The sequence below is a fragment of the Sus scrofa genome, chromosome 14 (assembly GCF_054392235.1).
Source record: "Sus scrofa isolate SSC_HxYL_T2T_F1_AM1 chromosome 14, Sscrofa_HxYL_maternal_Yorkshire_Landrace_v2.0, whole genome shotgun sequence".
In the NCBI taxonomy this organism is placed as follows: Eukaryota; Metazoa; Chordata; class Mammalia; order Artiodactyla; family Suidae; genus Sus; species Sus scrofa.
In genome coordinates this window covers 76,023,937-76,050,141 of record NC_139396.1, presented here as the reverse complement: position 1 = coordinate 76,050,141, position 26,205 = coordinate 76,023,937, and the positions used below count along the sequence as shown (strand labels likewise).

Here is a 26,205-nt window from a genome sequence, read left to right as displayed (position 1 = left end):
TCCAGGACCTAGAACAGTTCCTGATGCAAAGCAGGTAATCAGTATCTGTTGAATAAATTTTAAAGATAGTTTTCTGATGCTTCCTTATATCTCAACCCATTTGTCATTTATTGATTCCATAAGTATTTTCAGAAATTTTGAGGTCAGAGTTTAAAACATGAAAGCATGAGGGCCCAGGAATGTCATGATGCTAATAAGGAATGTGGAATATTTTTGACAATAATGATTTTTTGATTAACTCTCAATGTTATTTGCATTTCATATTCTAATTGGATAAAAATTTAAAGATTTAATGATTTATTCAGCATCAAAAAAAGTTGGTTCAGTGAACTAGCACTTCCTTCATAAAAGTTTAGTTTAAAATGTTTTTATAGTATTTAAATTGTGCTACAGTTAATCACTTATCTTATTCCATAAGAGACTGGATACTTTTTTTTCAGAAATAACATACCTTCTAAGTTACAGGCAATGTGCAAAGGAGCAATAATATAGTGTATGATATAAAGGAGCTTAAAATATGCTAGAAGACCTGCAAACTATTGTGTTATATTTACTATTGAAACTTGTATTTACAGTGCCAACCATAGTGTCTGAAACATTTACATTAATATTTCTTAAATACAGAAAAATACTATGACTGATGAAAGGTTTTAACTTTCTTCAAGATCAATTATCCATTAATAACAGCAGGTTTAAGATATAGCATGCCTGTCTTGTTTGAGCAAAGGACATTTGTCTTGAATTTGTTTCTGACCTTGAAACATCATGTAATATTGCCATTTTTCTTTGGCCATGAGAGTGGTGCTCTCAGCCATCTGATAGCCATGGTCACTGCCAATATTGATGTGAATGCTTTCCTTTGTCTGTTGAAGAAGAAAGTAACTTGATTATGTTATTTAATTTCAAAATGAATGCATCTTCATTAAAAAAATTATTTAAAAAGTTAGAAATGACTTTTAAATATAACTACTGATCTTTAGTGTATAATCTTTAAAAAATATTTCTTTGAATCTAAGTAAAACTTTAGACAAAATAACCAGAAATTTATGTGGAACTATAAAACACCCCGAATTGCCAAACAATCCTGAGGGGGAAAAAAAAAAGCAGGAGGCATAACTCTTCCAGACTTCAGATAATTCTACAAAACTACAGTAATCAAAACAGTGTGGTATCAGTACAAAAACAGACATATGGATCAATGGAACAGAACAGAAACCCCAGAAATAAACCCACACACCAATGTTCAATTAATCTTCAACAAAGGAGGCAAGAATATAAAAGAAGAAAAAGAGTCTCTTCAGTAACTGGTGCTGGGAAAATTGGACAGTTGCCTGTAAATCAGTGAAATTAGAACACACCCTCAAACCATGTGCAAAAGTAAACTCAGAGTGGCTTAAAGACTTAAACATAAGATATAATCCAATGAAATTCCTTGAAGAGAACACAGGCAAAACATTCTCTGACATAAACCAAATAAATGTTTTATTAGATTAGTCTCCCAAGGCAATATACCTAAAAAGCAAAACCAACAATTGGGACCTAATCAAACTTACAGGTTTTGCACAGCAAAGGAAACCATAAAAAAAATGAAAAGACAACCTACAGGGTGGGAGAAATTATTTCCAAATAGTGCAACCAACAATAATTTAATTTCCAAGTATGCAGATAACTCATACAGCTCAATATATTAAAAACAAACAACCCAATCAAATAGGCAGAAGATCTAAATAGACATTTCTCCAGGGAAGACATACAGATGGCCAAAAAAACACATGAAAAGATGTTCAACATCACTACTTATTAGAGAAATGCAAATTAAAATTACAATGAAGCACTACTTCACACTGGTCAGAATGGCCATCATAAGTAAGTCTACACATAACAACCTGGAGAGAGTGTGGAGAAAAGGGAACCCTCCTACACTGTTAGTGGGAATGTAATAAGTTGGTACAATAACTATAGAAAACAGTATGGAGATGCCTCAGAAAATATAGAACTACCGTGTGACCCAGAAATCTCACTCCTGTGCATGTATCTGTACAAAACTACAAAAAGATACAAGCATCCCTGTGTTCACTACAGAATTATTCGCAATAGCCAAGATATGGAAACAACCTAAATGTTCATCAGCAGATGAATGGATTAAGAATAGCACATATATGCAACGGAATACTACTCAGCCATAAAATAAAATATTAAAAACAAAATAATGCCATTTACAAGGATGCAACGAAAGATTATCATACTGAGTGAAGTAAGTCAGAGAAAGACAAATACCATATTATATCACTTCCATGTGAAAATCTAAAATATGACACAAATAAACCTATCTACAAAACAGAAACAGATTCACAGACATAGAGAACAGACTTGTGGTTGCCAAGAGGGACAGGTGAGGGAGTGGGATGGGCTGGGAGTTTGGAGTTAATAGATGCAAACTATTACATTTAGAATGAATAAACAGTAAGGTCCTACTGTACAGCATGGGGAACTGTATGATATCTCCTAGGATGGACCATGATGGAAAAGAATATAAAAGAAGAATACGTATGTGTGTATGTATAACTGAGGCACTTTGCTGTACAGCAGAAATTGGTACAACCTTGTTAGTCAACTATACTTTAATAAAAAATATAAATAAAAAATATATATCATTAAAAACATGAAAACATTTCATGTACTCACATGCAAACATGTATGATAGCATTATGCCTGTGTACCTGTGCAAATCCCTGCCCCACTAAGACATTAGTCGTGTCCTTATACCGTGAAGGTTTAGTTGGCTCGGTCCAAGTTCCAGTTTCGTAGATTGAGCTGGGTTTAGCACTTCCCTTTGATTGTCTGTATATTTTGAGGGGCTACTTAGTTACACTGTTTCCACTTTCATGCTTCCTCCTTACTATCTCGTGTTTCTCTGAGGTTATGTAATATCTTGGCTGCAGCCCATCACCTCTTCATAGGTTCATACAAACAGCCATTCTTTTTGAGCATTTGTAAGTTACCAATTTTTTTTACAAAATTTATTGTGGCTCCAGAGGATTGCTATGCAGCGTTCGTTTTACAGAGCATGACCCTTTCCCTCCTGGCTTCATTCATCTCTTCCAACCCCCAGTGCTAGAATAAGAAAATTTCCCCTTTTGACCAAGGAGAACAGTCCCACCAGTCTGAAAAAGTGTTCTTGAGAGTCTCTGCTTTTATCCAAGGCACTTATCAGGATATATTTCTCAAAAGGCCAGCTCACATTCTCTAAGAAATACTCTCAAAAAACACTATTTCTCCATTCTGTGTATGTGTACTCATATCGAGTGTATACATTTATTTCACAAAAATGGGATCATACTTTCTGCTGAGGCTGTGGTGTAGGCTGGCAGCTGCAGCTCTGATTCAACCGCTAGCCCAGGAACTTCTGTATGCCATGGGTACAGCCCTAGAAAGAGGCAAAAAAAATAAAACATGGAATCGTACTCTCAATATTCTTTTTTTTTTTTTTTTTAATATTAGCTGCACCCACAACATGAGAAAGTTCCCAGGCCAGGAATGGAACCTGTGCCATAGCAGTGACATGCTGGATCCTGAACCCACTGAGCCATCAGGGAACTCTGATATTCTTTTATCGTACTTGTTTCCACTAACTTCTGTATTGTGGGCATCGTTTATGAGGTTTTAGTGGATGTATGCTACCCTACTGAAAGGATGTATCATGTATTTAGCCCACATTCAAGCTGTTTGCAATACTTTGCTATTATAAACTGTATTCCAATGAGCTTTCTTGTATTTCTCTATTTTTCCATTACTGTAGAAACTTAACTGATTTCTTCATAGCTGACTTGCTGAATCATAAGTCACACACTCCACTTTTCTGTTGAACAAACCCTGCATGTTCACACACAAGCACAATCCCATTCAGAAAGCATTCTGTTTTACTGAGTTAATTTTTTATTATAAATACATACATTTTTTAGTCTATTGAGATTGTTGTATGTTTTATCTTTGACTTATTAACAGATTTCCTAGTATAATTCTGTTTCATTGGAGTAATAAACTCCCATTTGAGTTAATAGTGCTAATGCACTGCTGAATATGTTTAATAAATACTACCCTCATAAGATTTTTGGATCTGCATTCATAGGTAGGTGTTCCCTCTAGTTCTATGATATGCACAATGCTTACTGATACCTAATAAGCATTGGTATCTTTGTAATATAGGTAGGGAGGTTTCTTTACTTTTGAACAGTGGTATGTAAATGACTTATTTCTGTTCTTTTTCTGTTTATAGCTGCACCTACAGCATATGGAACTTCCCAGGCTATGGGTTGAATTGGACCCACAGCTGCAGAGCTGTACCACAGCCACAGCAACACCAAATCCAAGCCACATTTGCAACCAATGCTACAGCTTGCAACAATGCCAGATCTTTAACCCACTGAGTAAGACCAAGGATCGAAACCATATCCTCATGGACACTATGTCAGGTTCTTAACTAGCTGAGCCACAATGGGAACTCTACCTTATTACTTGAATATAGAAAACTTTGGGTCTTTGACATACTTTTCAGTATTACTCATAGTTTCTTATTCTATTTAGATTTTCTGCTTTGGGTCAATTTTGGTGAAAAAATATATTTGGAGGCTATCTTTTTTCCTAAATGTTCAAAATCCCAGTACAGTGATGTAGAAAGTAACTGTTTGTACTCCTTTTTTCTTCTTACTTTTGTTCTTTTTCTATTTTTTTCTTGATTGAAGTTGTTGGTGTTTAGCATATATTTAAAAAGAATCCTTGAGTATGTTGATTGAGCCTATTATTTCAATTTACTGCATATGTCCTTTCTACCATTTGTAATGTATTAATTTCTGCTTTTATTACTATTTATTTCTTTTTTCTATTCTACTTATATTTTGATACTATTTTCCTGTATTTTGAAAGGAATATTTAGTCAAAATTTTCACCTTGTTATTTAGCATTTAATATGTATAATTTTTCCTTGAATGCAATTTTGACCATCTTCCATTGGTTGTGGAGGGAGCATTCCTATATTTTGATGTTTACTAGATATTCTTTAATTATGGTATTCATCCCTTCACTGACTAAAAAAACCAGGAGAGAATTTAAATTTTTGTGTGTGTGTCTTTTTAGGGCCACACCCATGGCATATGGAAGTTCCCAGGCTAGGGGTTGAATTGGAGCTGTTGTCGGCCTATGCCAGAGCCACAGCAATGCCAGATCTGAGCCGCATCTTCGACCTACACCACAGCTCATGGCAATGCTGGATCCTTAACCCACTGAGCAAGGCCAGGAATTGAACCTGCAACCTCCTGGTTCCTAGTCAGATTCTTTTCCACTGTGCCATGATGGGAACTCTGAGAATTTAAAATTTTATGTGGGTTTTATTTTCGTTTCTATTTTCCTTACTAATCAAGTTTTATTTTTGTTTTTGTTTTTGTTTTTGTTTTTTACTTTTTGGATGGTTTTATTTTTGTTTTTGTTTTTGTTTTTGTTTTTTACTTTTTGGATGGTTTTATTTTTGTTCCTGCTTTTCTTACTAATTTCAAGTTTTATTATTGTCAGAGTGCATGATTTCTATACATTTCTGTTTGCAGTAAATTTAATCAAGTTTTCTTTGGGGCTTACTGTGTGATTTCTTAAATATTCCAGGGTTATTCATAGGGTTTATTTGTGTGTTATTAGTTTCTTTAACATCTGACCTCTGGAAAATATTTACTGTCTTTAATTTCAAAGTCCAGAGATAGGAGTCGCCACCCTGGTATAGTGGGTTAAGAATCTGACTGCAGCAGCTCAGATTACCACAGAGCTGCCAGTTTGATCCCCAGCCCAGAGCAATGGGTTAAAGGATCCAGCCTTGCTGCAGCTGCCACATAAGTCACAGCTGTGGTTCCAGATTCAATCCCTAGCCTGGGAATTTACATATGCCTTGGGTGTGGCCATAAAATTTTTAAAAATAAAGAAATAAAAGCCAGGGATAAAATTAAAGGAGCAGGTTACAATTTAAACAAATGAAGTTCTATAAAATTCAAACATTTTACTGTACTTTCTCCTAGTTGCTGTTGTTCTAAGTCAGGAACAGAAATTCTTATAGATTAAAATCAGAAATTGCACTGAACATATAGGACTCCTCATTTCTCTAATGCACCTCATCCTTGATGCACTTGTCCCTGGCACTTGTGTGGGGGTGTGTGCACGTGTGTGTGCAGCTGGTTCCTGGTTCTTGGTGAGGGCTGCTATTCCCAGAGCTGACATCATCTTATAATATGTGTACCAACGTTATGGGGGCTCCATTCATGAAAGAATATTTCTTAGGTAGCTATAAGAACCAAAGCCTTCCTGTCTTTTCTGGCATCATTTTCTTACTCTAAGATCAGGTAACAGCTTTCAGGGGAAGAAAAAGGAATGTGAAGGTAGTCTTCAGGTTTAATTGAACTCTTTTGCTCTAGAGTCTCCTCTCTTTTGCTCTTAATGAGGAGATAAACAGATGGTATTCTCAAACCAGTTCTTCAAACTGCTTCCTAATGTTACCAGATTTAAAGAGGTATATATACACAGTGGAATACTACTCAGTCATAAAAAAGAATGACACAATGCCATTTGCAGCTACATAGATGGAACTAGAGAATCTCATACTGAGTAAAATGAGCCAGAAAGACAAAGACAAATACCATATGATATCACTTATAACTGGAATCTAATATCCAGCACAAATGAACATCCCCACCGAAAAGAAAATCATGGACTTGGAAGATAGACTTGTGGCTGCCTGATGGGAGAGGGAGGGAGTGGGAAGGATCAGGAGCTTGGGGTTATCAGACACAACTTAGAATAGATTTACAAGGAGATTCTGCTGAGTAGCATTGAGAACTATGTCTAGATACTCATGTTGCAACAGAACAAAGGGTGGGGAAAAATGTATACGTGTAAGGATAACTTGATCCCCTTGCTGTACAGTGGGAAAATAAAATCAAAATAAAGAGTGATTTTTCTTACATCAGCATCTTTTCATATTATATGAAAACCTCACCAGCCCTTTATAAACAGTTATACAGTTGCTGAACAATCGTATGAGTGGGTATAAGAATAGAATTTCCATAACATATTAGCCCCATTTGCTTTGAAAGAATTGAATGATTTAGAAACAATAAAAGTTTCAAATTGAGTACATCAGTTGGGTTGAAAGAAATTATAAAAGTCACATAGTCGTCTCATATAGGATGGGTTCTTTGGTCAAAGAAGGGTAGAAAACACTAGGTTAAGCAAAGTTAGAATAGGCGACTTTTCTGCAGGAGTTAGTTTTTAGAGTCTTTAATGTCTGTTGCGAGACTCTAAATGGAAAGAAGAGACAGGGAGGAAAATGGTGTTCAAACTTATTAGTCATCAGCCCTCTCTCTCTATTTTCCTGTAACATTTGAATATATTTCTTTGTATGCCTGTTCTAGTGACCAGTTCTGTCTCCTAGTATTTTATGCTACATTTTCAAGCAAACTGATATTCTCTGAACTTCTTCGTGATATAGGTGAGAAAACTCAGCTCTAGGGAACTTAAGTAATTTAGTCTCCAGCTCATTAAAAGCAATGAGTATTAGAACCCAAGTAAGGAAACTCCCAGGACACTGGCTTTTCCACTGTCCTTCATTATTAATTCCCAATGTGAAATGTTAGGTTTTTTTCTCAAAATTCATAAGCAGTGTTTTTATCAGTTCCCATTAAACATCAATTCCTTTTTTAGTATTTCAATTTCGTATGTGTAAATACATATGTATTTGTATATGTTTTAGGTACAAAAGATGTTTTATTTTTGATCCAACATTTTACAGCTACCTTGGTTTTGAATTTTACCTTGGTTTTGAATGAGAAAAACCACATTAACTGTAAAATCTGCTTTTTCTTTTGCAGCGGCTCTAATTAGAGGAAATCGTAAAAACTGTGCTCAGTTTTCTGGCTCCCTCGACTGGTTAATCAGCAGATTGGAAAGACTAGAAGCTTCTTCTGGTATGTTTTCCACTGTCTCCTTCTTATACGTTATCTCTGTTTTCATCTATTTCATGTCTTTTAAGACCTAAAAGCACACTGAGGTTCAGTGCAATATAAGTTTTCCTTTTCTTATGTTAAAATTTTTACTGCTTGATTAAAATCACTGGTATTTTCATTAGTTATTTCTCAAAGGCAATCTAACAGTAGCTTTTTCATTCATATCTTTAAAAGAATGGGAGTTCCTGTTGTGGCTTAGTGGTAATGAACCTGAATAGTATCCTTGAGTACTCAGGTTTGATCCCGGGCCTTGCTCAGTGGCTTAAGGATCCGATGTTGCCATGAGCTTTGGTGTAGGATGCAGACATGGCTTGGATCCTGTGTTGCTGTGTCTGTGGTGTAGGCTGGCATCTGCAGCTCAGACTTGACTCCTAGCTTGGGAACTTCCATATGCCATGGGTGTGGCCTTAAAACAAAACCAAACAAAAAAAAATTTTTTAAAGAATGAATTCCAGAAAACAACCAAACAGCTCCAGCAGATACAAAAAAAAAAAAAAAAAAAAAAAAAAAAAAAAAAAAATGCCCATCCCTTTCCCTGGCCCAGGAGGTATCTCGGAAGAGAGAGGAACAGAGTAGCCTTCAGGATGGACTCTTAATGTGAGACAGGTCAGCTGCTTCACCTTTTAAAGAATGCACAGGAAAAATACTCAGAGGGAGAGAGGAGGGAGAGAAGGAGGGAACAAGCAGAGCGTCCTTTCAGCTCAGCTGCAGAGTCCAGTGTTTATAGTCCTCAGGTGAGTCAGTTATAGACACAGTTCCACTGGGGCTACAAAAAACTGCCTGCTGATATCTTTCCCCAGTCCAGCTGTTCACAGGCATTTCTACTTAAAATAGAAGCTCTGTGCTCAGAGAGAGCAGAGTGAATGTCAAAAATAGGAAGGACCCTTAGGGGATGCTTAACCTAACATTCCCACTTTTGAGGAAGAAAGTCGAGGCATGGAATATTGAAATGATTGCTTTGAGACATTAGAATTAATTTTTATAGGCAAGATGGAAACCAGCTTCCTCACAGCAGGCTTGAAATATGTTCGCCATACCTTGTAGCCTCCTAGTTTTGTTTTTTTTTTTTTAATCTTTTCTACAGTATTTTTCACTGAACAGATTCCTCTACTGAGTTACATTTATGCTCTTAGTGCCCTGCTTATTTTTTTACCTAGAGGAAGTAGAATGTTGCTTAGTTTTTAAAAGAAACAGTAACAGTAGTGATATGCATATATATGCATATACACACATAAATATGGTAAATGTGTTTCAATCATGTTGCATTGTTTTCTGTTTCCATATACATCCTTTTATTTTCTCTCTCTCTCTGAGGTTCCTAAACACATTTCCCTTGGGTAGTCAATCTCCCAGCTGTATTAGTAGCTTCTGTGCCTGTATTTGAGCAGCACAGTAGAGCTGGGGGGTCTGCAAGCTCTCAGTTTCCTTCCACAAAGGGCACCGGACAAAACTCAAAATAGACTTATGTAGCCTTAAGTAGAAATCTGATGAGGACTTGAAAACAGTTGGCAAAAGGTGTGTTAATGAAGCAGTTTGTCTGAGTTTGGGTTCCACCACAGGTAGACCTTGAGACCAGGATCGAAGGGCAAGTTTATTTGGGACGTGAACAGACAGGAGGCAGAGAAGGGCCAGAGAGGGTGTGTTGATAAGCAAGTTACCACCATGGGTACCTGGAGCCATTTATGGGGGGGAATACTGTGAACACATCCCTTAGAGTTGTCTCAACTGAGGGGCGATGGAGTTGGAGTGTTTATAACCAGCTCTTCTTCCGTGATTCGGGGGCTGCTGCTCCTAGGGACATTAATCCTGGGGCTCCTCCAGTTGCCATGGTGGTCAGAGCAAATCTTTTTTATTCCTTCTTTCTTTTTTGGCCACCCCACAACATATGCAATTCCCAGGCCAGGAATCAGATCTAAGCTGCAGTTGTGACCTACGCTGTAGGTGCTACAATGCCAGATCCTTTAACCCACTGCACTGGGCTGGGGATCGAACCGCCATCCTGGTGCTGCAGATATGCTCCCAATTTTGTGCCACAGTGGGAACTCTGACAGCAAATCTTGAAGCAAAGAAACAGAGGAGCTGGCAGTTGGAAATCAGGCTGCATTCACTGATTGGGGAGGATGAGAGTCTGAGGAGGGCGCTGGCAGGGTCTGCTACTCCAAGGACTCCCATTTCATTATGCGATAGAAAGACTCAGGGCAGCTGAACAGATTTTTTTTTTTTTTTCTTCATATTCTGCACCATCTGAAGTTGGCCAGTAATACTATTGCATAAAGCCTTGTTAGAATATCTGATCAGTGTATAAGAACATATTCTTATAAGAATAAGCCACTAACTTATTTTTGTGGGTAAAAATAAGTTAGACATCATCCCAGGCTTCATGTTTGTCTATGTTTCTGGGATGAATTTAACTCACAAGACAAGATATATATATATATATATATATATATACATATATATACACACACACACACACACATATATATTTATATATAGACATATATATATATATATTTTTAGGGCCGCACTTGCAGCATATGGAGGTTCCCAAGCTAGGGGTCTAATCAGAGCTATAGCTGCTGGCCTATGTAATGCAGGATCCAAGCCATGTCTGTGACCTACACCCCAGTTCACGGCAATGCCAGATCCTTAACCCACTGAGCGAGGCCAGGTATTGAATCCACAACCTCATGTTCCTAGTTGCATTCGTTTCTACTGCACCACGACAGAAACTCCAAGACAAGGGATTTTTAAGAGCAAGTACTGTGGATTGAGTTGATGGATTTCTGAAGGCTATTTTTTTCTCAAGGATATTCTTAGCACTTCAAATACTTTTTGAACATTTCAAGAGATAGCTAAGAACAGTCAGCTGGTCTGGAAGCTGCATACTTTTTTTTGTCTTACTTTTCACACAGTCTCTTGCCCCCAATAGTTTCATTGCAGGAATCAGAGTGGCCGTCTTTGGGCTTCCTGCCAATTCCTCCCCCTCTCACCTAGTGCCATGAATGAAGTTCCCTCTGGGTTTAAGCCAAATAAAGGAACTTTGAGTGGTCATGAATTGCCAAAGCTTTGTGCTTATGTACAATTCAGCTTTTAGTACCTGGAAACATGGTAGTTTAAGCTTCCAAAGATGTTACAGCTATTTTCTGCAAAGCATAAGCTTATCATTTTTTAAAGAAAAAGATTTATAACCAGTGGAATGATTTGTCTCAGAATCTTGTGTTCAGGAAGCTCCTTCCCCTTAATACCTACTTAGGTGTGAACAATGGCGTTAGAGTATGAGTTCACAGGATGTTATATGCCATCCACTATTAGGTGTACAGAAATCATAGCTAACTTTTTAAGGGATATCAACAATACAAGCAACACTAATAATAACAGCGAAAAAGACAGTTTTCTTAGAGATATGTCATGGAAAAGGCAACTTTAGCTCTTGATTTAAAGCTTTTAATTTTACAAAAAGTTGGTTATGGTAAACCCAGGAGATTCTGCATCTGAACCTTATAAGAAACATTAAATCAGAATCGTGATGATGTTGGAGACCTTTTAAAGAGAATCTTTTCTGGTAGGTGTTGGGGTCAGTTACATGCTTAACTCTACAACCCCAGACCATAATCATACATTTGCAACCAGAGAGTCACCTAGAGCACATTACAGTGATTGGTGTTTTTAGTAATGATCTTGGGTCATCGAGATATATGAATTATGGCAGTTCCCCTGTGGCACAGAAAGTTAAGGATCTCACGTTTTCACTGCTGCAGATTGGGTTACAACTGTAGTGCAGGTTTGATCCTTGGCGCGGGAAACTTCCATATGCTGCAAGCATGGCACGTGTGTGTGTGTGTGTGTGTGCATGTGTGTGTGAGCATGAGTGTGTGAGTGTGAATATAGTGTTTATATATTTGAGAAAAAAAGTATAGTATTTTGCAACATACAATTGATTTGACGTTATAGTCATTTTCCATATTTACCGTTTAACCACATCACTTATTTCCAGCAGTAGGCATTGATGTGTGAAGGAAATAAAGTAACTGGGCTAAGAGCATCCCTGGCTTTTTTGGGGAGGTGGCTTTTGTAGGCAGGGCTTAAAACCTCAGAGAGGAGTATGGTATACAGAGGTGATCTCCCTAGGCTCTAATTAACCAGTTACCAAAAGATTTGGCTGAGGAGCCTATGAAAGATTGAATGTGCAATGGCAGGTGGTCAGCTGGCACCTCTTTTGGTCACTTCTCTGTTCTTGGAGGACTCTGGTGCTCTCCTGACATTACTCTATACTGGCCCTGGTGGCCTGAGCTACTGCTGCCAATTTTGCAGCCAAGAGCAAGCTACTGTCTTACAGCAGTTGGGAGAGAAGTTTTCCATCTTATGCTTGTCCCACCTGTCCTGAGTGCCTGGTATCCATCCAGGCTGCGGCCACCACCTCCCACCACCAACTCAGGAGAGCCTTTGTCTCTCTGGGATTTCCCTGGGCAGTTTCTGGGAATCCATGCTTCTATTCTGCTTTCTTAGATTCTCCATGGCTGGTTTGGAGATAGGAGCATTCTCCACTTTTGATTCTGTTTCTCCCTGCCCACAGCCCTTTAGGGTGGCACTCCACAAAGTCCTGGTCATCTGGGGGCATAAAAGAGAAAGGTCTTGTCTCAGAGAAACTACATTATCCAGGAAAGCTCACTCAAACTGCTTATTAAAAACCAAAATCACAATGATTTCTACATTTCACCTGATTGTTTTTTGGTTCTCTTTGGGTTCCTTGTCATGGAGAGAACTGAACTTTCAGCTCCTCTGTGTTGCTGCTGATAGATGGCTGTTTCATGCCAATGTCTCCTCTGAGTTTTGCTCAGGCCATTCTGGTTATTAAATCTGTTCAGCATCATCTTTGGTGAAATAATCATGCTGTGTCACTTGCAGTCTGGCTCTAAATTTCATGCTCTTTCCCTTCATGGTAGATGCCCCTCAGGTGGGTGGAAGCATATGCTTGAATATCGCCTTTGTGTTTTTCTGACGTCACGAGGGAGAATGGTAACCCGTCCATATAAGTAGGCCAGTCCAGCTGACTGAGATTCATCATTTCTGAGTTGGAAGTGGTTTGGGGGTACTCTAACCCAACCAGCCTCTTCGGGGCATGGCTGCGCTTGGTCCTCTCTCACTTGCTCTCTTGAACCACTTTACACAGTTTACCAGTGAAGGATTTAAAATACTGCTCTTCACCACGTGGCCAAAGATTTTGAAGTCCTCTACTGGAACTTTCTGATACTCTGCAGTCTGAAGGAATTGCTTAGCCTTCTAAAGCTAAATCCACTTTTAAATGCATTTTTAAGTTGTCCTTTGCTCTACACTTCATGATGTCTCAGGACTGCATACCATTGTGTGCTTAAGACCCTATCTAATACTGTGGTTTTTAGAGTTCCCTGGTGGCTATTGGCTAAGGATCTGGTGTTGTCAAGCTGTGGCCAGGGTGCCTCCTGTGGTGTAGGGTTGATCCCTGACGCAGGAGCTTCAGCACACCATGGGCATAGCCCAAAAAAATGTGATTTTCATTAAACCATGTATCATGTGACTTTTCTCCACCCCCTTTTGTCACACTTGACAAGTATCAGCATCGGATTATTATATCCCTTGTTATTTGTTCTTCTCGTGCTTATTGGAAAGGATGTCCCTGACTTGTCCTCTTTTCAAGAGCACTTATCAAATTGACAAAAAGCTCAGACAGATGCTATGATCATTTTACATTTCTGCCCCAGATTATCGTGCTCAACAAATATTTGCTGCTTTGAGAGAAGTATCTTTTTGAAGAGTTGATGAATCTGTATTACTCTTGTGCTGGAAAATCCACCTTAAAGATGCTCATGTATATAGATCTTCTAAACATTTATTTAAAGGGCATTAGATACGTTAATTATATTTGCCAAAATTTCTGTAGCTACTGATATTTCACAGGCACACACAGTTGTTGGGCATGTGAACATTTCAATGATGGCATTATGTGGCCAAAGAAATCTTAACTGAATTTAGGGCACTGTGCTAAGAATTTATATACATATCCTCACTGGATTCCTACAATAACTCTATAAGCTAGGTTCCATTATAATTGCCTTTTCATAAGTGAAGACTCTGAAGCTAAGAAGCTCAGAGTTGACTTTTTCAAGGTCAAAGAAAGTGATGGAGTTAGAATTGGAGTTAGGATGGTCTGTCAACTTGACAGGAGCCTGGATTATTATTAGTTTTGTTCTGCATTTTACCCATACAAAGGACCTGACATAGTCAATGGCCCATTTTATGTACTGGGGGATAAATGAATACATAAAAGGAAAAATGAATAAATAGAAAGATAAGATTATCTTCAGGTTTTATGATGTCCTGTCTGGCACTCAGCACTCTGTGGACCTTGAGATATGACAATTTATACAAACATCTATTTATATGGCATAAAAATCTCTAACATTATTACTTAATTATTGTATCAGTAGCTGCCTTTAATTGGCATTTTCTTGTCTTTTTTAAGCTCTCTTTTAACTTCTCTAGTTTGTCTCTCTGTCATAACTCATTGCTCCCTAAATTGAAGGGAGCAAACCATCAGAGGCCTAATTAAGGCTGGATAGTACGTTATAATTACATTGCTCATTTTATGTGTTTTATTTCAGTTAATTTACCCGGGGAAACTTTCACCTCATGTTCATCTTGTCTTCCAGTAAAATGCCCTGGGTCTATTTTGTTTATCTTGCTAATGCAGTCATGATGCTCTCCCTCTCTAAATATGAGTAGCAATGTGATAATACCATTACCTTCATGGACTTCCATTTTTATTAATTTTATTAATTTAATTAATTGTCCAGTTCTGTTATATTTTACCCCTGTCCCCTTTTCTCTCCTCAGCTACATGTTAGCTCAAGATTTAATGAGATTATTTTCTTCTCTAGCTCAAAACCATTGTAAAAATTACTAATATAGATATATATTCAATTACGTGTTTTCTTAATTTGGCTTGAGACTACATCTCTTGAGATTATTTTAAGCCTTTGTGTATTTTAATATTGATGTCAATTTGGTTCGTTTTTCTTTCTCTGTTTGGGTGAGTTATGGAAACTCTATTTAGAGTAACTTCTATTTATTTCTCAAATTAGCCCTCTGTTACAGAAAGAAAGCAAAATGTATATTTCTTCCTCTTTTCTTTTCACCCTCTCTGTTTTAAAAAGTTAAAAAATACATTTAACAGTTCCTCTCATACCTAAACTCTGATAGTTCCTCAATTTCAAATTTATAACCATTTTAAACAAATAAATTATTCCTTTCTCACTCAGCACTTCGATCTGTAGCATGCAAAACTCACTGTTAACATTAAAAAACATGTGTTGTAATTATGCTGTATGTTGGTTTATTATTCAGCTCCCGGGATTGGTTCGAGGTGAGGGCTAACCAAGCTCCCAACCAGTTCAAACTGGAAGTTTCTGCCATTTCTAGTTTCACGCTCCTGCTCACCCCTGAAAGCAGGGAAGGTTGGGTTGAATAAGCGGATTATGACTTATTGGCAGTTCAGTTTGAATTAGTGGAACAAAACAGCAGATATGTATTTCTAGGGAACCCTCTCAAATGTACAATCCCAGGCATAAATGAATCCATTTACACCCACATCTGATTCTTTCTTTCGTGGCTTCACATTTGCCATGTAACCTCCCAACCTCTCAATTCCTCAGAAATTGGGTCAACATGGAGTTAGAGGGGCTTGTCTTCTGCTCTAACCATTGATTTTCGTTTGCATATTTTTCTTTTCTCATGTTGTTACTACCATGAGAAGGAATTCCTGTCAACCAGGAGTGCTTTATGCCTTATTTTATCATTTATAAGATGGTAAGTCTGCTTAGTTAATCTTTTACTATATTTTAGGCTCTTGGTCTTGTTGTCTCAAGAAAGAAAAATCTACAGTTGAGTCTCTTTGTCCTTCTTATTTTGTCTGTATATCTCCAAGATGGGTTAACTTTCTCTTGGAGATATACAGACAAAATTTTATTTTATTTTAGTAATTAACCTTGGTTTCATTTCTTCATGCTGAGCAATAAATATTTTCCCTGAAGTTTTCTTCTGATCAATGTTGTCCATTCAGCATTTCTCTACCTTTTCCTAGTTTTTAATATTTGATATTTATTTATTTATATATGGCCATGCTGTGACATGCAGAAGTTCTTGGGCCAGGGATCGAACTTGTACCACAGCAGCGACCCGAGCCATAGCAATGACAGCACCAGATCCTTAATTGCTAGGCCATCTAGGAGCACCAAGTCTTTATTTAAAAATAAGCTTTTTTGTAATGTTTTTTCTGTTGATCCTTCTTATTTTGCTTTATTTCTCTTTTAAGTTATTTTATTACAACAAGAAAATAATAGCAGGTGGTTTGTATAGCACTGCTCAGATCCAAGCCCTGTTCTAAATGCCTTAAATGTATTATTTCTCACAGCAGACTCCCAGGTTTGGCCCATTATTGGCCTTATTTTAGAGTTGGGGGCAGTGGGGCACAGAGAGGTTAAGTAATGTGCCTAAAATCTGCCAGGACTCACAACTGGGCACATTGGCATAAGTCTAGGATTGTAACCACTACATAAAATAGCAGCATAAAACAGTACCTCTTATTATTATATTTTCTCATTAAGCCTGTAAATATGGAGTAGATCAGTCCCTCTTTTAAAAAGGATGGTTGGCCATTGATAACCTTGTTGCTGCATCCACTATAGATATCTTTGATCTGCTTGTTTCATGTTTGTGTGTTTTTGTGTTCTTTCTTGGTCATTTTCCCAGTGTCTTTCCCCCAGTCTTTTTACTCAGTGTTTCACTTTGTTTAAATTTTATCACCCAGGGCAAAAACAGAAATTTCCTTTTGCCTCCATTGAGCCCTGGGGACATTGATAATCAGGTCTGACCAAGAAGTTATAAAGAATTTTAAGTTCTAGGTAGGGAAAAAAGAAAAAAACAACCTGTGGTTTGAATAATTTGGAATTCATGGTTTCGCTAATTAAAACTGCCACTGATCCTTCAGTGGAGGCCACCATTCTGTGTTTTGCATGTGTGCATCCCCAGTGTTTCCTTCACTAGCAGGCGGTCTGATTCATACCAGTCAGCACCTAGGTTGAAGCCTTCTTGTTTGCTCATCACTAACTTAGCCTAAGGGGTTTCCTAGTTGAAATTTTCAGCTGAGGCCATGTCCTCCTGGAATTGTTTGCAATGGAAATGTGAGAAATAATTCCCTTCCCTCAAAGCTGAACCACACCCATGTATCCCTCCTGCTTCGAGAACCAGGTTCCACCTCAACCCAGGTATACTTCAGTGTTCTGAGATTATTTTAATTTTGTTTTATTTTTGCAAAACTATTGTAACCATAGGTGAGAAAACAATATTCTAGGGAATTAGCTTTGTGCTTTCTAGGTCAGTTGATTTTCCATCTTTTCTGAGATGATAATGGGAACATAGGTATTATATATGGCTTGTCTCTGTCTCCACATTGGCTACCAGTCAGATTTTGTTCCCTTTTTTCTCTCAAATGGGCAAGGTTCACCAGTGAGCTTGTGCCTGCTTGGTATAGGATGACATCCTCAGACAAGATTCTACCTAGTAGGTCACGTCAGACCAAATACAGCACTTGTGCTCTGTGGCTTGCTTCCTATTTTCCATTCCGACCCTCAACAAGGTTTGTTCTATCTTGGACAGCCATGGGCATGACCCATGAAGAAAATAGCAGTCAACTTTGATCCCAGCTGGAGCTCCCACAATTTTAGAAGCCAGGCAACAAGGCTTTAAGTCTATCAATAAAGGGCAAACCAGGCCATTGTCCTTTGATTACAGAAAACAGGGCAATTCACCTTCTTTACCATACCAGTACTTGGATGCTCCCAGAGCCATTAAGTTCTTTCCAGACATTTTGTAATGTCCTCAGAGGTTTTTCTTGCTCATGAGAAAATAATTCAGAAAGTTATTGCTTGAAAGTTTTAAGGAAATAGCCTAATGTTGCCTGTATTGCACATGCAATGTTTGCCCCTTGTGGAGGTTCCCAGGCTAGGGGTCCAACCAGAGCCACAGCCACTGGCCTATGCCAGAGCCACAGCAACGCGGGATCCGAGCCACGTCTGTGACCTACACCACAGCTCATGGCAATGCCAGATTCTTAACCCACTGAGCAAGGCCAGGGACCAAACCCGCAACCTCATGGTTCCTAGTCAGATTCGTTAACCACTGCGCCACAATGGGAACTCCTCTCTATTTTTTTATTTCTCTTTTGATTTATTCTTTGACTCATTGGTTACTGAGTAGCATATTGTTTAATCTCCACATATTTGTTAATTTTCCATCTTTCTTCTTGTAACTAATTTCTAGTTTCATACCAATGAAGTCAGACATGTTGTTGATATGATTGCTATCTTAAATGTATTAATACTTTTTTTGTGGTTCCACATATTATCTTTCCTGGAGAATGCTCCATGTATGCTTGAGAAGAATGTATATTCTGGTTTTTTTTGGATGGAATGTTCTGTTTATGTCAGTTAAGTTTGTCTAGTCACATAGTCATTTAATGTGTTTCCTTATTGATTTTTTGTCTGGATGATTGATCCACTGTTGAAATTGGGGCATTAAAATCTCCTACTATGAAGTTCCTGCAGTGGCACAGTGTATTTTATTTATTTATTATTTTTATTTTTTATTTTTTTATTTTTTTTTTTGTCTTTTTGCCATTTCTTGGGCCACTCCCTTGGCATATGGAGGTTCCCAGGCTAGGGGCTGAATCGGAGCTGTAGCTGCCGGCCTCCGCCAGAGCCACAGCAATGCAGGATCCTAGCCGCATCTGCGACCTATACCACAGCTCATGGCAACACTGGATCCTTAACCCACTGAACAAGGCCAGGAATCGAACCTGCAACCTCATGGTTCCTAGTCGGATTCGTTAACCACTGCACCATGACAGGAACTCCAGCGGCACAGTGTATTAAGAATCTGACAGCAGAGGCCTGGGTTGCTATGGAGGTGTGGGTTTGATACCTCCCCGGCCTTGGTTAAGGATCTGGTGTTGCTGCATCTGTGGCACAGGTTGCAGCTGCAGCTTGGATTCAGTCCCTAGCTCAGGAACCTCCATATGCTGCAGATGTGGACATAAAAAAATATCTCCTACTATTTCTGTATTACTCTCTCTTTAGGCCTGTTAATGTTTGCTTTATAAATTCAGGCATTCCTATGTTGGGTGCATCAATATGTATAAACATTGTATCTTCTTGTTAGATTGATCCTTATATCATTATGTCATGACCTGTTTTTGTCTTAAAAGTCTATTTTGTCCCATATAGGTATAGCTATACTAGGTTTCTTTGGTTTCCATTTGTCTGAAATTTCCTTTTCCGTCTCTTTTCTTTCAATCCATGTGTGTCCTTATATTTGAAGTGAGTCTCTTGTAGGCAGCATATGGTTGTGTTCTTGACTTGTAGTGGCTCCCAGGTATTGTGGGTGTGCCAGGACTTGACAGTATCTCAGAGGGGAGGATCTCAGAACATAGATTCAGGCTGAGTGAGAGCGGGAGCCAGACCCTTAGGCAGTAGCTGTTAAAGTATGCAGATGTACCTCTTTCAGGGGGAAGACTGGGAGATGCATTTCTCTTTGCTCCTTCCATCAAATCCCAGGCCGATACCTGATTAAGAACTATTTCTTTCTTTGCTATTGTCCCATTGAAGTCTTGAACGTATGCCTCCCTGGCACAAGTGCCAGCTGTCAAGGGATGTGCCCTTTGGTTCACAGCCACAAGAGCCCATGCATCACAGGTGTGCACAATCTTCTTTTTCAGAGGCACAGATGACAGGGGGCTCTGGTGGTGGGCCAGACCAGAAGCTTTCCCGTCAGGCCAGAGGTGGAAAGCCAGCAAATAGGCCTCTTTTATGGAAAACTGAGGGTGGTTTCAGTTGGCTGTCCCTGTTCTGTGCCCTGGGCAGGGGGTGGCCAGTTCCAAACCATGAGTCTCATGGAACACACAGCCAGAAGCCGCACTGGTCTCCAGAGCCAGGTGATGAAGGGTTATTGCCAGTGCCTGAACCACAGAAGAGGTGGGGTGGGGGGAGTGGAAGCAAAACCGGGCCCGTATTGCACAAGAGCTCCCTCTGGGAGATGCTGTGAGCCAGCTGGAGCAAGTCAAGGATGGGCACAAAGGCAGTGCCTGCTGACCTCTTGCTCTGGAGAGAATTTCAGTTGGCCTCCAGATTGGTGTTAAATTAGATGCTGCCCCTCAGGCCAAAGCTTTAAGAAAAGCAGATAAGCCTGTTTCACAGAAAGACTAGAGATTTAGTTGGCTGCCTCTTTTCTGGGCCCTGGTGTGGATGAGCTCCTGATGCCCCTTTAAAAACTGTTTCCCATGTTACTACACTCTCTGAGCCCCAGGAACACTCTCCCTGTTGTCCTTCAGAGCTAGATGTTTGGGAGGCCTACTCTCAGATGCATGGGAGTGGGATTTATAGTGAGGTTGTATCTCAGCCCCTCCTTCCCTGAGTCAGTGTGGGAGTTTTTGGTGTGTTTATCTGGTATGTAGGATTCACTTAGTTTTTTAGTTTCTTTCAGAGGAAATTGTTCCACATACACATGTAGACTTGGTGGGTCCCTGAAAGAGGTGAGTTTAGGATCTTCCAATGTCATTACCTTGAACCAGAACTGAGAAATATTTCTCACTTTGACAGTTGTATGTAACATAGAAGGTGTGGAATATTGGAAGAGAAGTGCAGTTGAACAATATGGGGCTAAGGAGTGTCAACCCTCTCTGCTGTTGAAAATCCATGTGTAATTTTATGTATCCACAGCCATATCCACAGATCAAACCAGCCATGGACCATATGACTCTGTAGTAAATATTTAGTGAAAGAATCTGCATATAAGTGAACTTCCACAGTTCAAAACTTTTTGTGGAATTTGGCCTCTCCATTTTGGCACTGAATTGGACCATAGAGACAAGAGTTTGGGGTGAAGTGGAAAAGAACAGCTTTATTGCCTTGCCAGGCAGCGGGGAACACAGCAGGCTAGTACCTCAAGGACTGTGTCCTGTCCCCTGTGGGGTCGGGGGGCGAGGTGGGGATGGGTAGTGTCAAGGAGCAAGGCACGATCAGCTTGTAGACATTTTTCTGCTTGGTTGGTGGTGAGGTGATTGGGAGTCAGCATCATCAACCTTCTGGTTCTAACCTGTCTGGGGTCTACGTGCTTGTAGGCAGCACGTAGTTGACTTCCTCCACCTGGTAGGGGTTTCAGTATCTGCAAAACAGCTCTAAAGGACATAGCTCAGAATATGATCTATAGTCTTTAAGGAAGAACTAAAGTTCCTTGATTTCAAATGGCTAAGGCGTTTTTGTCTTACTTGATTGTTTTCCTTTCTCTCTGCATTTGCTCACTTTTCTGGTTAAATTTATTCTTTGACTAAAAGTTTTGAACAGACAAAGACAGGTGAAGGACATGGGTGGGAATCTAGCCTGGAAAGGCCTCATTAGGTTACTGCTCTGTTACAAACCTGGAGTGTTCAAGAGTCCACTGCATACTCTACCAGTAACAAGTACTAACATCTGATATAATAATTTCTGATGTTTTTTGAAATACATATTATATAAATAAATATATTTTATCTAATTACAATCCAAATATATATGCAACTTTGTGTTCACTCTTGAAAGTTTGTTATACATTATGTATTTCTGCATTATTAACATTTTCAGAAGTCATTTCTATACATTTATTAAACTTATAAAATCACATTTTTTTCTTTTGCCAGGTTGAGTGGGTTTTTAGTTTTTTTATACTTTGTAGCATGTTTATAATTCTTTCATTCCACTAATCCTGATTTGATCTACCAAGCTTTAAAATTTTCCTTTGAGAATCTGACCCTAAGCATTATGTACTATTGCCCTTTCTGAGACTTATTCAGTGAATTTAGAATTAAAATTTCAAATCATCTTTAATCAGCTATTGCTATTATAACATTAAGCATCAAGTTTCTGTCTCAGGTTTCACCTAAGGGCTTGAGGCATACATCAGCATAATATAAATATACACCTTATAGAGTCAGTTTAGCTAGTCTTTATCTTTTGAAAATGACTCTACTGGTGTTTCCAATTTGTTTTCTTTTAGGAATTTCTTACTATAAAAAATAAAAGTAGTTTATTTGCAGTTTATACCAACAGTTAAAATAACAAGTAGTTTTCTCTGACTTTTTATGTTTAGAGTTAGAGGCAGTCAGTTTTTTTAAACTAAGCATTTATTTGTTGCATCTGATTTGGCCCCACTGAAAAAAAAATTTTAATGTTAAACCCAAAACTCTGAAACCCTTCCATGAGAACAGGCTGAATATGAGAAAAAAATAGGGATTTATTTTAATGTTGCCATTTTTGCATTTTTGATTATATGCTGTTCTTTCCAAAAATCTAGACTTTTATCTTTTCTGATATATTTAGCTTTATGAATGCTGTGGGTGTTCATGAATATTTATTTACAAAAAGAAATTATTTTTCTTGATCTTCTCTCTGTTTTTCCTTTCTTGATGATTATATTTTATAGCAGAGATTGGCAAACTTTCCACAAAAATCCAGATAATAAATATTTTAGGCTCTGTGGACTATAGAGCTTTGTCATTATAATCTTGTAGCTCTGCCTTTTTAATCCAAAGCACCATTTAGATTATTTTGTATGTTTCTCTTGTTTTGCAAACTAAGAAACATTTTCTATTGTAAACCTCCAGGAGGATGTTATGAAATCATTAGTTAGGATGCACTGCTGCAGGGTCATACTTTTAGTGCCAAGAAGATTTGTCCAGTAATAGGTGTGTATACACAGTACGATTTTAGTTACAAAGATAGGCAGTCATGTGTTACATAGTCTTAAGTAATAGGGAGAAAATAAACAAACAAACAAAAAACAAACAAATCAGGAGTTCCCGTCATGGAGAGTGGTTGGCGAATCCGACTAGGAACCATGAGGTTTCAGGTTCGATCCCTGGCCTTGCTCAGTGGGTTGAGGATCTGGCGTTGCTGTGAGCTGTGGTGTAGGCTGCGGATGCGGCTCGGATCCCGCGTTGCTGTGGCTGTGGTGTAGGCCGAAGGCTACAGCTCCGATTTGACCCCTAGCCTGGGAACCTCCATATGCTGTGGGAATGGCCCTAGAAAAGGCAAAAAGACCAAAAACAAACAAACAAAAAAAACAAATCAGAATAACATAAGCCTGATCTTTTAAAAATGCTTTACCCTTTCTGTTATTCTGTTTTCTTTTAGCTTGGAATGAATGTTTTGTTACTTTTTTTAGTAATAGGAGAAATAGTTTCCATACCCATATGAAGATCTTCTTTATCAGCCTGTTGTAGTATTATTTTCTATCTTTTATTTTATTTTATGTTTACAGCTGCATCTATGGCATTTGGAGGTTCCCAGGTCAGGGGTCAAATTGGAGCTGCAGCTGCTGGCCTATGCCACAGCCCCAGAAACACTGGAAGCAAGCTACAGTTGTTGGCAACACAGGATCCTCAATCCATTGAGAAAGGCTAGGGATCTAACCTGCATCCTCACAGAGATACTGGTTTCTTAACGTGCTGAACCACAACAAGAACTTCTGCAGTCTTTGATTTTTTAATGAGCATGGGCACAGACTATTGGACCATAGCAACAGATTTTGAACCACACCAAAAATTAAATTATCTTTGTGAGTATTTTTTCACCAATTGTACATTTATATTTCCAATAACTATATTACTGTTGAAGAAGTTGGCATTAATAGGCCTTATCTTAGAATGGATTGGGGTTTGGATCAAGTGTAGATTGTTACAGAGTGAGTTACTTCTCTATACTACCATTTGTGAAAGTGAGCATTTGACATTTCTTTTCCCAGAAAGTGATCTCCATTTGAAACAAATAAACCTTTCTACGAAGTTCCTCTGGGACTCTTCTCAGTATGATCTAGGTTCAGACAGAGATCATGTTTTCTAATGTCATGTCTAATTGCTACAAATGAACTACATTCATTTCAGGCTTGCCCTGAAAAAATGCACATGTACCCATTTATTTATTTTATTTATGTTTTTGGCGGCCATTTATTTTATTTATTTATTTCTTACGCTGCACCTGAAGCATGCAGAAGTTCCTGGGCCAGGGATCGAACCCGTGCCACAGCTGTAACTAGAGCCACGGCAGTGACAATGCCGAATTCTTAACCCACTGAGCCACTAAGAAACTCCCCATATGTACCCAATTAGCTTTTCAGGTTCACGCTACAAATCCTGATAATAAGATTTAATATCTGGTCTCTTTTTTAAATTATAAGAAAGCATGTATTCCATTTTGTCTTCTCTGATGGCAAATGCCTAAAATCATCATTCTCATTCAGGTTTTGTATATTATATATTTCTTTCTATTTTTGTGTGGTTTTGTATATTTCTTTTCTGCAAATCAGGAATCATTTCCTACTCCAGACCTCCAGGAGAGGGAGTTCCCTGTGGCTCAGCAGGTTTAGGATCTGGAGTTGTCACTGCTGTGACTCGGGTTTGATACCTGGCCTGGGAACGTCCTCATGCTGTGAGCATGGCCAAATAAATAAATAAATAAATAAATAGACCTTCGAGAGAATGTAATGATCCCCATGGGTTAAGGCGCATTGTTGCAGGGTTGCACTTTTGCATCCAGAAACTTCATAAGCTGCCCCTCACCTACCTGTCCCATCCCCTATGGGTTTTGAACCCTCAAGCCCCTCAGGTATGTTCTCTCTTCAAGACGTCTCTCTTGCTCTTACCACCTTTTTCCCCAGTCAGGAAGGTGGTTGTGGATGAGTTCTCTAAGATGCCACTGAAGCGTTGCTCTCTTTCGTAACTCTCCAGGCAGAATTACCCGCTTGCTCAGGTGAACTCTGTTTTTGCCTGTCCTCTCTCATGTCATCGTCTTTGGTGATCCGCATTGTCTCCCAGCGGGGCCCGGTGACACATGCATTGGGCACATAATAATCATTTTAGGTTCAGTTAACACCTGAATGAATGTACAGAAAAGAGGAAAGACAGTGATCATTGTAGACTGGATAATCGTATTTCCCCCTTTCTTTGTTTTGTCTTTAGGTATTCTTGAAGTTTTACACTGTGTGTTAGTAGAAAGTCCAGAGGCTCTTAATATTATTAAAGAAGGACATATTAAGTCCATTATCTCGCTTTTAGACAAGCATGGGAGAAATCACAAGGTAAGTGAACCATTTTATTGCCAGAAACAAAGCCTGGAATAATTTAAAACATCTTTTTAGAGTGAGGAAACGTTTAAAAGGTGGTGGATCAAATTTTTCATGTTTTTCACCTTTTAATTCCAATCATGTGATATTGTTGAGTGTTTATGCTTCAAATCAGTAGGGAAAAGAACAGTTCTCTGTTTGTGTGTGTGAAGGAAAGTTGTAAAGTATGGGGACACAATACTGTCCTATTTTAAATGACCGAGTCAGAGGTAACTGGAGGGAGTGTTTGTGTTTGTGGAAATTGCTGCTGATACCTGAATCTGAAAAGGGAATGAGAGTCAACTGAGAGTGATTTGTCTTTTCAGGTTCTAGACGTCTTATGCTCTCTCTGTGTTTGCCATGGAGTTGCAGTCCGTTCTAACCAGCATCTCATCTGTGACAATCTCCTGCCAGGAAGAGACCTCTTATTGCAGACACGCCTTGTGAACCATGTCAGCAGGTTGGTCCAGAGAGACCCTGTCACCAAATTGTAGCATAACAACAACAACAAAAAAATGCATGTTCCAGCTTTGTGGCTAAAACATCCTACGGTCTCTTTATTTTATGAGAATCTTTTACGTATTTCCTCAATAAATAATATAAGAATCTTTCTACCAATCGGATAAGAACAAGAGATGAACAAGAAAAACACACATTCATTACAAAAAAATGTATGAGCTCTCATTCGCATTCATATGTAGCCAAATTATCATTATCATCCCCAGAGGCAACCTGGTTATAGAGGGATACGGTTAGATGTAATTATGTTTTACACCTTCTTAGAATATAGCTAAAACCACTATGTCTTTCAATACCAGTGGTGAAATGCTTACTGTGTGTAATAAAAACACTGAATTAGAATGTTCAAAATATAATAAATTCCACAAATAACCAAGAAAACTGCATTTTCAGTTAGATCTGTTTTTTAGGGTATCAGACATTCACT

At 38.6% G+C, this 26,205-nt stretch overlaps 1 protein-coding gene across 19 annotated transcripts in view; it reads left to right on the top strand.

Annotated features, from left to right (window-relative positions):
* The window catches only part of RYR2 (ryanodine receptor 2), a 745,790-nt gene that overhangs the window by 395,584 nt on the left and 324,001 nt on the right, over window positions 1–26,205 (top strand). For all 19 annotated transcript variants that reach the window (XR_014827812.1, XR_014827813.1, XR_014827814.1 and 16 more), the window contains 3 exons: window positions 7,902–7,997; window positions 25,117–25,235; window positions 25,586–25,719. Coding sequence is in view for 11 of the 19 variants with exons in the window: in XM_084996827.1 (XP_084852953.1) it covers window positions 7,902–7,997; window positions 25,117–25,235; window positions 25,586–25,719 (349 nt within the window). In the remaining 8 variants the exon portion in view is untranslated. The remainder of the gene's footprint in view (window positions 1–7,901; window positions 7,998–25,116; window positions 25,236–25,585; window positions 25,720–26,205) is intronic.